General features: G+C 42.7%; 1 protein-coding gene across 1 annotated transcript in view; it reads left to right on the top strand.

The window, feature by feature from the left end:
- PAN3 (poly(A) specific ribonuclease subunit PAN3) overlaps window positions 1-13,135 on the top strand; it is a 105,211-nt gene that overhangs the window by 37,844 nt on the left and 54,232 nt on the right. The window contains exon 5 of the mRNA XM_073613378.1: window positions 3,879-4,029. Within this exon, the coding sequence (XP_073469479.1) occupies window positions 3,879-4,029 (151 nt within the window). The remainder of the gene's footprint in view (window positions 1-3,878; window positions 4,030-13,135) is intronic.

Raw genomic sequence — 13,135 nt, 5'->3', positions numbered from 1 at the left:
TTGGAGCCGATGCTCTGATAGTTCCATGGAGCCAGTACTCCCTGGTTTATGCTTTCCCCCCGATCCCTCAATTTGTTTTGCAGAATTTGGAGAGAGGGGGTTCCTGTCATTCTTGTGGCACCAGCCTGGCCCAGAAGGCCCTGGTTCCTGGAGATTGTGAGACTGACAATAGACGGGCTTCCATGTCGCTCCGATCTACTGTCTCAAGGCCCTATATTCCACCCCAATTTAGTCCCTAAATTTGACAGCATGGCTATTGAAGCCAGGGTGTTAAAGGACTGTGGCATCTCGGGACCAGTGGTGTCTATTGAATGCTAGAAAAGCTGTCACTAGGAAGATTTATCGCAAGGTCTGGAAGACTTGTATTGCTTGGTGTGAAGCCAGAAAAGGGCATCTTTGGAAATGTATGGTTGGGGGAATTCTTTTTTTTTTCTACAGTCAGGTGTGGAAATCAAATTGGCTTTAAGTACAATCAGAGGTCACGTTTCAGCCCTATCAGTATTCTTCCAAAGGCCTTTAGCCTCCCATTCACTGATCCGAACCCTTATGCAAGGGACAACTCGCTTGCTTTCCCCAACCATTAGGTCACGTGAACTTGGTGTTGTCTGTGTTTACAGAAACAACCATTTGAACCCATCAAGGAAGTTCCATTAGACTTGCTGTCACGCAAGCTAGCCTTCCTGATGGCTATCCCCTCAGCTAGAAGGGTGTTTGAGTTGGTGGCCCTTTCATGCAGGGAACCATACTTGATCCTTCACCATGACGGAGTCGTGTTACGACCTGTTCCATCCTTTTTGCCAAAAGTGGTGTCGGCCTTTCATTTAAATCGGGACATTATTTTGCCTTTTTTTTTTTTTTTCTCTCAGCCTCATTTGGCGGAAGAGACAACCGCGTTCTTTGGATGTTGTCTCGGCAGTCAAGGTTTATTTGTCTAGATCTGCGGAGATCCGACTATCAGACTTGTTTTGTTTTGCCAAGAGGACCCAAGACGGGGCAGGCAGCTTCCATTGCCAATTGGGTCCGTCATTTGGGCATTCAGGCCTAGGGTCTGAAACTTAAAGCTCCTCCCTTTAGGTTGAGATCTCATTCTACCAGGGGTGTAGGAACCTCCTGGGCTTTTCGCCATCAGGTATCTGTCGCTCAGATTTGTAACCTGGTCTTCAGTGCATACTCTCTCAAAATTTTATCAAGTTGATGTTCGAGCAGCCGAGGATTCGGCTTTTGGCCACAGTGTACTGCGGGCTGCCGTGTAAGTTCTGATGGCTATTTGGCAGGGTGTCTCCCTCCCCTCAAGGCTATTGCTCTGGGACGTCCCAGCAGGTAATGACTATTAGCCTGACTCTGTGTCCCATGATTTACTCAAAGAAAAGGATTTTACAGGTAAGTGATGTAAAAATCCTATTTTTAAACGTCGCCTATGGAGATTTTTAAGTGTAAAAGTTTGTTGCCATTCCACAAGAGGGCGCAATTTTGAAGCATGAAATGTTGGTTATCAATTTTCTCAGCATAACATCTTTCACAATATAAAAGTAAAGTTGGCCCAAATTTTTTTGTTCAAAAAAGTGTATTTTTTCCCAAAAGTGCGCTTGTAACACCGCTGTGCAAATGCGGTGTGACAGTATTGCAACGACCGCCATTTTATTCTCTAGGGTGTTGGAACCACCAAACATATATTTTTTTTTTCTAAGCAATTTTATAGCAAAAATAACTTTTTAATCAAATCTCAGAGGCTCCGTCCTTAAATGGTTAAGTACCTTGCTTCTGCAGTGCTGATGTAACCTTTCCCTGTTGGCATCTGCAGGGAAACATGGAGTGGTGACTTCACTCCACCTCTCCTACCCAGCCGGTCTGGAAGCTTTGTATTCGTTCACAGAATACATAGCTGCCTATGAATGGCTGGGCACTGCTCATACTGACTTTTTTTTTTTTTTTTTTATATTTTGTTCCAGGTGTGAGATGGGAAGTCTGTCTCACAGCCAGACCCTGGCACTATGTACTGTATGTAGTTGAAGCTACATGCAATACATACAGTGCTTAGAGTGCACTTGGTGAAGGAAATAGTCTGTTTGGACCAGCTTGGTCCAAATTCAGATTATGTAAGCTGTAGTTGGCATTGAAGGAGGGATAAAAGTAATTCTGCTGCGTAGAAGTCTTTAAGGCCCGACGTGCCACGTAAACCCTTCTAAAATGGTCTGGCTGCTGTGGCCTGACTTACATTATGGGTTAATCAGTCACCCAATCAGTGGTAACCTACAGCATTTTGATAGACTGCAAGACCTTTTATTTAAGGAAATCGCTATTGAGAGAAATGTTTGCCACTGCTAGCCTTGGCTTCTGAAAATCGTATTTGCCTGTCTGTCAAGTTGATCCAGCGTCTTCAATGTGGAGTCCCTGACCAGAAGAAGTGTGTAGCTTGGGACTTCTGACTTCAGTCTTTTCTAGTCTGAATGCTTGTTCTGGGTCAGTGACTCAGAAAATAGGCAAAGGTAATACAGGTTGTTGCACATCAGTGACAGCCATGCCATTTCTCTCAGTACAGATTACCTCTGACCATTACCTCTTGTAACAGCTGTGTTCTGAAATGAACATTAACATCTATAAAACCGCAATAATATCTCTACTGTGAGATATAGCACAGTCCCAAGTCAGAAATTCAGTTGCGCTTAAAATATTGAATCGGACACCAGTGGTAAAAAGTAGTCCTAATATGGTAAAAAGGTTATTTGATAGCATCCGCACCATCTGCCAACCTTTTAGTTAAGTGATCCAGTGACATCCACCTCTACCATAGGCAAAATGTTTGCTTACCAGATTGCACAGACCTTTTATTACGGAAGGTCAGTGACACTTGTGGCTCCATACCAAGCCAGGTCCTTTTAAACGTCCCTGAAACCTCTTGAGCATGTGGAATCCCCATCCAGGTAGTGATATAACCAATGGTCCCCAAAATCTAAAAGGCTCGCCATAGTATAAAAATACTTATAAACTTTATTAGAGATAAAATATTGCACTTACAGCATGAAGAACATGTAATCGCATTCGAATCACGGTGGCGTCAGCACGTTGCTCCACCCTACGTGTTTCATCATAATCATTTTTAGGGGAAAGGACAACATCCTCTTATGACAAAGTGCTATATTTTATGCCTATAATAAAGTTTTTATAAGGATTCTTATATTTTGGGGACCATCTGTAATATTGCTACCTGGATGGGGATTCTACATGCCCTAAGAGGTTCCTGGGATGTTTAAAGGCCCTGGCTGGGTCTAGAGCCACAAGTGTCACTGACCTTCCATGATAGAAGGACCGTGCAATCTGGTAAGCAAACACTTTGCCTGTTGTAAAGATGGCTTTTTATGCCATTACTACAAAACAATTTACTGGTTGTCAACTTGTCTGGCTCACAGTACTCTAGTACTGACCATGGCTGTCTATTGGCCTAGTTGTGCCTTCATTCAGGTGTACTCTAAAATTCTTACAATGCAGTCTGCAGGTCTATGCTCCTTGGTCATGGGTTAATTGGAGCTTGTGTTTTAGTAACTGTGTGCAATTAGTGCATGTAATGATATTCGGCTGTTTACTTTGCATTTAAAATGTATAGAAAAGAAGCTCTCCCACAACAAAGGTGTTTGGGGGGGGGGGGGGGGGGGAGAAACCATGGTTACTTTCTAGCAGGTGTTAAAATGTAATAACTTCTTAGCAAACACGCTTGGGCTGACTTATATTGACTGAGTGGATGCTTGGATCCAGTAGATGTTCAGTTCTTGTCTATCCCTTGGACGCTTTCTACCTGAAGAATGTGGATGTCTGCTTGCATCTTTTTGTTTTGGCATTTGTTGTTAACGCTTCTAATGCGGTAGCTAAAACATTTTTTGCAGACTCCCAATCCTACTGCCAGCGAATTTATTCCCAAAGGAGGATCAACGTCACGATTGAGTAACATGTCCCAGTCCAACATGTCTGCCTTCTCCCAAGCGCTGTTTTCCCACCCCTCTATGGGAGGTCCTACTTCAGCTGCTCTCGCTCCAGGTAAAAATACTGGTTTTATAAGAATCAGGTTGGCGTAACAACGCTTTAAGCCAATCTGTTCCTGATATGTCTGCTGTACCATGTACTTGTATGAATAAGTATCCTGTTTGTGTGAAATCCCTGCTGTTCCTGCCAGTCCCACTGCTTTCCTGTTACTAACTGACCACGCTAAGCAGGAGAGGACACCACCATGGTCAGTTCTCTAACTATGTTGGGAACTCCAGTGATCAGACTTGCCCTAACACGCCCCACCTGTACAGCCTTTCACTATGAAGATCAAGATCAGTGTGCTGCTGTTTATCCTCCCCCAGCTCTTATGCAGCTAAGAACAGAGGAAATGTAATCCCTTATGAGGAGGGGGGGGGGTGTATTTTTGATTTATAAACAGATGTTTTGCCTTTAATTTCTATTTTAAACTTAATCACTAACTACTTCCGGGCCGCACATATACTGCAATGGGGCGGCCTGGTTGCACGAAATGTACCTGTGTTCGACTTCCGGGTCTGGGGGTGTGCGCTGCCTGTCCAGTCACAGCGGGAGCCAATCAGCAGGTCGCCTGTGATCGTTCAGAGGAGACACAGAATGCCGGTCTGCCTATGTAAACAAGGCAGACTGTCGGACAGGGAGAGAGATCTTGTGTTCCTGCTAATTGGGAGCACAGATGGCTCTCTTCCTGCAGTCAGTCCATCCCCCCCCCCCCCCCCCCCCAGAAAGCACGCCAAAGAAATACGATTAACCCTTTGATTGCCCCTGATAACCCCTTCCTTGCCAGTGTCAATTATACAGTGACCATGCTTTGTGTGGTTTTTTTTTTTTTTTTTTTTTTTGTAGCACTGGTCCACTTTGTCCACTGCAATGTCGCAGTCCTGCTAAAAATCGCTGTGCGCCACCGTTACTAGTAAAAGTGGCATTAAAAATATCCCATAGTTTGTAGACGCGCTAACTTTTGCGCAAACCAATCGATGTATACTAATTGGGACTTTTTTTTTTTTTTAACAAAATGTAGCAGAATACATATTGGCCTAAATTGATGAAATTTGATATTTTTTACTTGGTATGTTTTATAGCAAAAAGTAAATGTGTTTTTTTTTTTTTTTTTAATGTTTTATAGCGCAAAAAATAAACCAGAGGTGATCAAATACCACCAAAAAGCCCTATTTGTGGGAAAGACATCAATTTTATTTGGGTACAACCTCGCACGACTGCAATTGTCAGTGTAACAGTGCCGTATCGCAAAATTGCCTGGTCATTAAGGGGGTAAAACCTTAGCTTGTGGAGAATATACACATGTTCAAAAGCTTGGCATCGCTAAAACTATATATTTTTTTTTTTTTTTTTTCCTTTTTAAAGCTTTGCTGCTAAAAAAAAAAAAATTGAATAATTTGTCCTAGCTCATGCAGGAAGTAGTGTGTAAGCCAGAACTTTTATTTTTATTCAATAAAGGAATGGAAATGTTGAGACATGGTCATTCTGGCAAAACAAATGAACATCAGTGGGACAAGTGATGTGCAATCAAACATTTTACAGTTGTCGTCCAAACTAGTATAGTATATTCCAATATGGACACCTGTTAAAATCTCTCCCAAAAGACCTATTTGCCGCTTTATTTTTCTGTTTATGGATAGGACACATGGCATTTCCACACGTTGACTAACTTTTAACAGAAAAAAACATATAAGATATGGGACTTTAACTACATAAGGACTAGCCTCGTTTTGAATTTTAGGTGTTTACATGTTTAAAACAGGTTTTTCTGCTAGAAAATTACTTAGAACCCCCATATATATGGTTTTTCTTCTAACACCCTAGAGAATAAAATGGCGGTCATTGCAATACTTTTTTTTTGCACCGTATTTGCGCAGCTTTTTTTGGAAAAAATTCACTTTTTTGAATGAAAAAAATAAGACAACAGTAAAGTTGGCACAATTTTTTTTTTTTTTTTTTTTTAATATTGTGAAATATAATGTTACGCTGATACCCAAAATGTCACGCTTGAAAATTGCGCCCGCTCGTGAAATGGCGTCAACTTTTACCCTCAAATCTCCATAGGCGACATTAAAAAAATTCTACAGGTTGCATATTTTGCGGTACAGAGGAGGTCTAGGGCTAGAATTATTGCTCTCGCTCTACCGGTCGTGGCGATACCTCACATGTGTGGTTTGACCACCGTTTTCATATGCGGGCGCTACTCTCATATGCATTCGCTTCTGCGCGTGCTCGTCGGGACAGGGGGGTTTTAAGAATTTTTTTTTATTTATTTTACAATTTTTACACTTTTTAAAAAAAAAAAAAAAAAAAAAAATGGTGTCACTTTTATTCCTATTACAAGGAATGTAAACATCCCTTGTAATAGAAAAAAGCATGGCAGGACCTCTTAAATATGAGATCTGGGGTCAAAAAGACCCCAGATCTCATTTACACTAAAATACAATAAAGTCATTTAGAAAAATGGCATTTGAAAAAATGTGCCTTTTTTAAGAGGCGTGGACGGAAGTGACGTATTGACGTCGCTTCCGCCCAGCAGTGTCATGGAGACGAGTGGGCTCCATCTTGGCCTCACTCATCTCCAGACACAGCACGGAGAAGGACGCGATCGCCTCCGCCGCTACCGACGGCTCCGGTAAGCAGAGGAGGGCACCGGATCGAGGCGGGGGGGGGCCTCTCCCGCCACCGATAAAAGTGATCTAGCGGCGAATCCGCCGCAGGGACCACTTTTATCTGACAGCCGGCCGCCGCATGAAAACGGGGATACCGGGGTTATGGCAGCTAGCTGCTGCCATAACGATATCCCCGTTCAAAGTTTGGACGTACATTGTCGTGCGGCGGTCTTGAAGTGGTTAAAGGTGCAAATCGTACAAAACAGCAAAATGTAAAAAAAATACATACTAATATTTTATTAAATGAACTACATCAAAAACAATATATGCAGTATACTCATGGCCATGGATGTGTGTGTGTGTGTGTGTGTAAGGCATCCCATAAAGGATAATGATTTACTGTAGTCACGTTTGGGTTTTCCTTCAGGAAAGAACGTGAAGGTTCTTTAAATATTGAGACCTATAATTCGACAACTTTAGTTGTGCAATGAAAACAGAAAAAATACTAATTCATACATTAGATATAAAAAAAATGTCCTTATGTATATTATCTCTTGCCTCCACGGGTAGGAAATAAACCTGCTCTTTTTCTATCAATAGATGGCGAAAAGGCTTTTGACTATTTTGGGACTTTGTTACAGACATTGCATAGATTTGGTATATGTCTGCAAATGTTGAGGTGGATAGATGCTCTGTACCCTACTCCTACAGCCAAAATTCAAGTTAATGGAACCCTGTCTGAGACATTTTGTTTATTTTTTTTAATGTTACACGACAGGGCTGCCCACTTTCGCCTCTACTTTTCATGTTCTCCCTGGAACCCCTTTTAGCCTAATCATAATATTGGGGGTTTAGAAGTTGCGGGACAGGAACATAAGATATCCGTGTTTGCGGACAATGTTATACATAACAAACCCCATACCAACACTCCCAGATATTTTGACAGAATTGAATAAATATGGGAGTATTTCAAACCTTAAGATAAATATGGAGAAGACTGAGATACTAGATATCTTGGTCCCCCCAGAGGAAGGTAGGGATCCTATATGCCTTTAAGTGGAGGAAGAGGATTGAAATATTTGGGCGTGTTTCTGTCAGCATTAACAGTGGATGTATATCAGGATGATTACCTGCCCCTGCTGAATAAAATTAAACAAAAGTTAAAGTTGAAAGGTTATCCTGTTCATAGACTGTCATGGTTTGGCAGGATAAGCGTGATTAAAATGATCCTCCCAAAAGCCTTGTATATCTTTCAGTGTCTCCTGATTAACATTCCCATTGCTTACTTTAAAACTGTTTAATATTACAAGGGTTTATATGGAATAATAGAGGGAATCGTATTGCCTATAAAGTTTTGAGTAGATCAGAGGGGGGGACTATTTCTCCCAGGTTTTGAAGAATACCATGAGGCGGCAGTATTGCGGAGAGTTATGGACTGGGTCCATGGCTCTCCATATAAAAAATGGGTGTTACTTGAGTCAGATGAGTAATTCTGCTCTGAACCAGATTATCTGGATACCAAGCCAACATAGAGGTCTTTCTAGAGATATGACCCCAGTTACCGTAGAGACACTTAGAATATGGGATAATCTCTCAAAGTAGATTCTGGCAATATAATAGCCCTCTGATGCCCCTCACAGGTAATAATAATTTTCCTCCAGGTAAGGATAATAAATTAAATTTAAAATGGACTGCTTTGGACCATCTGAGGTTAAGATGTTCTGAAAGGAAATGTCCTCTGCTCATTATCAGAATTATGTGAAAAACATGGTGAAACACCTTGGGATGTATGGAGATATAGACAACTTCAACATTTTGTAGGATCTCTCCCAAAGCCTCTTAGCTCAGCTAGGAGGCTAGACCCATGGGAAAGATTAGTTGACCAAGGGGACTCAATGTGTCTTTTGTAGAGTTGAACTGGAACTAAATTATCTATCTATTGCCTGAAATAATGAGAAGTGAAGTCTTTGACTATGTTCACTCATCTTCAATGGACACAAGGATGAAAGAAATGAATTGTATATTACTAATGAAGTGGTACTATGTCCCAATATAACTGCATAAAATTAATCCCGATCTATCTTCTCCTTTTTGCTGGAGGGACTGTGGGGAGGAGGGAACTCGTGCACATATATGGTGGCATTGTCTCCTATTTCAATCATATTGGAGGGAAGAAGTAGACTGGATAAAGAATAGTGGGATTGAAATTAAACTCGATCCTTGGCGATGCCTGTTGCATATAACAGGGATACCAAGGAAGAAATATAGAGAATCAATTATACCATTCCTGCTGAATGCAGCAAAGGTATTAATTCTGAAACATTGGTAGTCCAAAAATATCCTGACAATAAAAGATTGGTTTAGGGAGATGGCTAAAATTAGGTGTATGGAAGAAGTAATACACATGCAAAATAACTCAAATAAATTATGCCAATATTTGGAAGAGCTCACTGGAATTTAGACAAACTGAGATTTACGTTAATTTTATGGGGAACAGCTAGTGGTTCCTCATCCCTTTCCCCCCACTTTTTTTTTTTTTTTTTCCTCACTTGTATAAAAGAATTGCTTATAGAATTGAATAAGATAAAGGGTTTGTATATCACTAGAAATAAAGTAATGGGGTGTTTTTTGACCGTTCTGATCCGCCTATCAGTTTTTTCAGGCGGATCTGAACGGTCGCTCCATACAGCTCTATGCAGTGTCAGATGTCAGCGGTGACATGTCTGCTGTCATCCGCTCTGCCCTGCAAAATCCAGACGGCTGTCCTATTTTCCATTCCATCCGTCTGGCGGATCGGATGAAAACTGACAGGCGGTCCGTAATCATCCGATACCCCCATAAGGGAGAGCAGACTTTCTGACAGGTCCATCCCTGCACAGAGTGCAGAGACTGACTTGTCATCAGCCAGCTCAGTGGGGATCAACAGAGCGATCCTCGCTGAGTAGTAAAAACTGACAGCCCAGTGTGAAATGGGCTATATAATGACTGGTTTTATGTATCTTATTTTTATAGTTTTGTATGTGTGGTCTGTATAATAATTGAAAACAGATATCAAAAATGTCCTATATAAATCTATGGCTGCACTTGAAAGAGGGGCAAGAGACATTCCCTAAAACAAACCAGAGGGCCCTACCTCATGTTGAGTCTAGAGGCCCAGACAAAATTGTATTAAGATGAGAAATGAAATCCAACCAAGTACCGCATCCACAATCCAGACCCCTCCAAATAATGCCAGAGGGTGAGGGGTGAATGGTAATATGTTAACCAGTTAAAATATCCTGCCGATTAAACATATATATGTAGTTTGCATTGATGCACCATATCGCATTATTAAAAATAATCCAAGGAAAAAATTGCATGGCCAGGATCTATTCATAGTGAAATTTGCTTCTAAGAATTTATCTGGAAGTATATGCTGCTCAGGCGTGTTCGCAAGCCTCACGTGCAGAGCCCGCCAGAAAGTCAGCACTGCGGAGCGCTAATTGCAAGCAGTGAGACATTTCCGAATGCGCGGCTGCAGAGATCAGGAAATGCCTCACTGCTTGTGATCAGCCCTTGGACTCCACCCACTGTCTTTGGACAGACCATCGCCCCAAGCACCAAATTCAAAAGTCTTGGAGTCATTTTTGACTCAAATGTCAATGGATACACAAATTGCATCAGTAGTCAGCGGATCTCACCACCACCTTCGCCTGCTACGCAGACTCATCCCCTTCATTCCTAAAGAGGACAAAGCAGCAGCAGTTGGAACCATCATTAACTCCCGACTCAACTATGCAAACTCCCCTCTATGCCGGACTTCCTAAATACCAGAGTGCACGCCTAGAACTCATCCAAAACACTGCAGCAAGACTAACAGGAAAAAACCTTGGGAACCCATTTCCCCCTCTGAGGAGCCTACATTGGCTAACCATAAAGGATCGGATCACATTCAAGACCCTCTGCCTTACCCACAAATGCCTACATGGAAACGCGCCTCAATACCTATGTGAGAAAAAACGCTACGTACCTAATCGCAGTTTTTGATCAACCCACCAAAACCTACTCCACGTTCCCAAATCCCGCTACAAATCAAAGGGAGAACGAAGATTCGCAGTCCAAGGACCACGGCTATGGAACACTCTACCGACCAACATCCGTATGGAAGAAAACCATCAGGCCTTCAGGAAGAAACTCAAGACCTACCTCTTCTAGCAAGCTCAACCCACAGGATGGACCAAGCGCCTTGAGGCGATTCAGTTCGCATTTGCAGCGCTAGGTCATTCATTCATTAGTGCTCTGCAGTGCCGACTTCCTGGCGGGCTCTGCACGTGCAGGTTGCAAACATGCCTGAGCTCCTCCTTGGCTACTAAATTGGAAGCCTCTACCGCCCAGAGGAAAATGGGGATTGCATCACAAAGAATCACCCAAGGGGAGTTACTAAATGAGAAAACAAAAAAGGAACCTTGGTATAGAATAGACACAGAGCATTCACTTAGGGCTTGATATCCATAATCCCAAAAAGTACTTGCCTCAATATTGATGGTAAACAAAGCCCATCCATCTATTGGGGCACATGTTCCCCCCAGAACAAAGAAGGAACAGAAAATGGTGAACCTCACTCATTGATCGATGCCTGTATATATCAAAATATATCCCACTACTATAAGTATCCATTACCAGTATTTGTTTAAAAGGGAAAGTATATTACTCCATCCTCTACCAATACCTGTTTTCCTATACTGTTGAACGTGAGGCTTCCAAGGATCCCAAGAATATGGTCACTGCCACGTGGGTCCTTAAATACCCCTCCCCGTTGTGTCAAAGCGTCGCGCCATGATGCACCGCGGATGAAAGAGTGGCCAAGCAGCACAACGTACCCAGATGTCCGGCACCCATCTGCGCACCAAGGCACACGCGTCACACCCTCCGGACACTGTTTGGATGTAAGGAGATCAGGGACATGCATGCGGACCTACATGGATGTAAAATTGGGAGCAACGACTGTTCGTGCAGTTGCTACATCCCAAATTACATCAATGGGACTGCTTGCACGGAACACCTATGCATCCCTGTACAGGTAAGCTTTGTATGCCACGTGTGAACAAGGCCTTGGGCCCCTTTCACACAAGCACACCGATCGGGTCTGCCTGTCCGTTTTTCAGACAGGCCCGATTGGACCACCCTTTGTTCTGTATGGAGAGACTGATGTAAATGGACTTGTGTCCGTTTACACATGCTTGCATCTGATCCAGTCTGCTAAAAACAGACTGATGGGGATTCCATTCCCCATCCATCTACCAGATCGGATGGCATCCGATGGAAATGGACAGGCGGTCTGTTTCCATCCGACTGTCTCATAGAGAATAGAGAGCTGTGTCCTTAGCCGCTCAGCGGAGCGGACATGGACCTGTCTTCCGCCTGCTCAGCGGGGATCAACAGACTGTTCCCCCGCTGAGCAGGTAGATCTGCTTGACAGTCCGCTCTATGTGAAAGGGGTCTTACCAGGAGCGGCCGGCCCTTTAGGGGCACTGAGATTGGCTTGAAAAAGGTTGGGCTTGGGCGCATAGCATTGCACTGCCGCCACCCCCCATCCCTGAAAGGTGCCAATTGTGGCACCGGAGGGGGAGAGGAGACAAATGAGTGGAAGTTCCACTTTTGGGTGGAGCTTCGCTTTAATATACAAGGTCTGTCACAGCCCTTGTCAATCTGCTGATGTTTAGTAACGATCCCCGCTCTGCACATATGGGCTCTGAGACCGCACTGATATTGAAGTCTATTGGGATTTCCATACATTAGAGGGTTCCACCATTGTGTTGATTAGTAAATTAGTGCTGCGTGTTTTTTTTTTTTTTTTTTTTTTTTTTTTTCTCCCCCCCCCTCTTCACATGCCGACATTTACTTGTGCCACATGCTGATGTAAAGCATTCTGTCCCGGCTATTTCTGTGGTGTGGATAGGGATGTTCTCGTACATCATACCAGCACTGATTACTATTAGAAAGATCTCAAAGCAGAGTACAGTGGGCATCGAAAGTTTGGGCACCCCAGGTAAAAATGTGTATTAATGTGCATAACGAAGCCAAGGAAAGATCTCCAAATGGCATCAAATTACAGATTGGACATTCTTATGTCAAAAAAAGTTAGATTTTATTTCCATCATTTACACTTTCAAAATTACAGAAAACAAAAAATGGTGTCTGCAAAAGTTTGGGCACCCTGCAGAGTTAATATTTTGTACTGCCCCCTTTGGCAAGTATCACAGCTTGTAAACGCTTTTTGTAACCAGCCAAGAGTCTTTCAATTCTTGTTTGAGGTATCTTTGCCCATTCTTCCTTACAAAAGTCTTCCAGTTCTTTGAGATTTCTGGGCTGTCTGTCACGCACTGCTCTTTTTAAGGTCTATCCATAGATTTTCAATAATGTTGAGTTCAGGAGATTGTGAAGGCCATGGCAAAACCTTCAGTTTACTCCTCTTGATGTAATCCCCCGTGGGTTTTGAGGTGTGTTTAGGATCATTATCCATTTGTAGA

Source organism: Aquarana catesbeiana, linkage group LG02, assembly GCF_042186555.1.
Source record: "Aquarana catesbeiana isolate 2022-GZ linkage group LG02, ASM4218655v1, whole genome shotgun sequence".
Lineage (NCBI taxonomy): Eukaryota > Metazoa > Chordata > Amphibia > Anura > Ranidae > Aquarana > Aquarana catesbeiana.
Note: the sequence above shows the minus strand (reverse complement) of the source record. Positions and strands in the feature narration are given on the sequence as shown.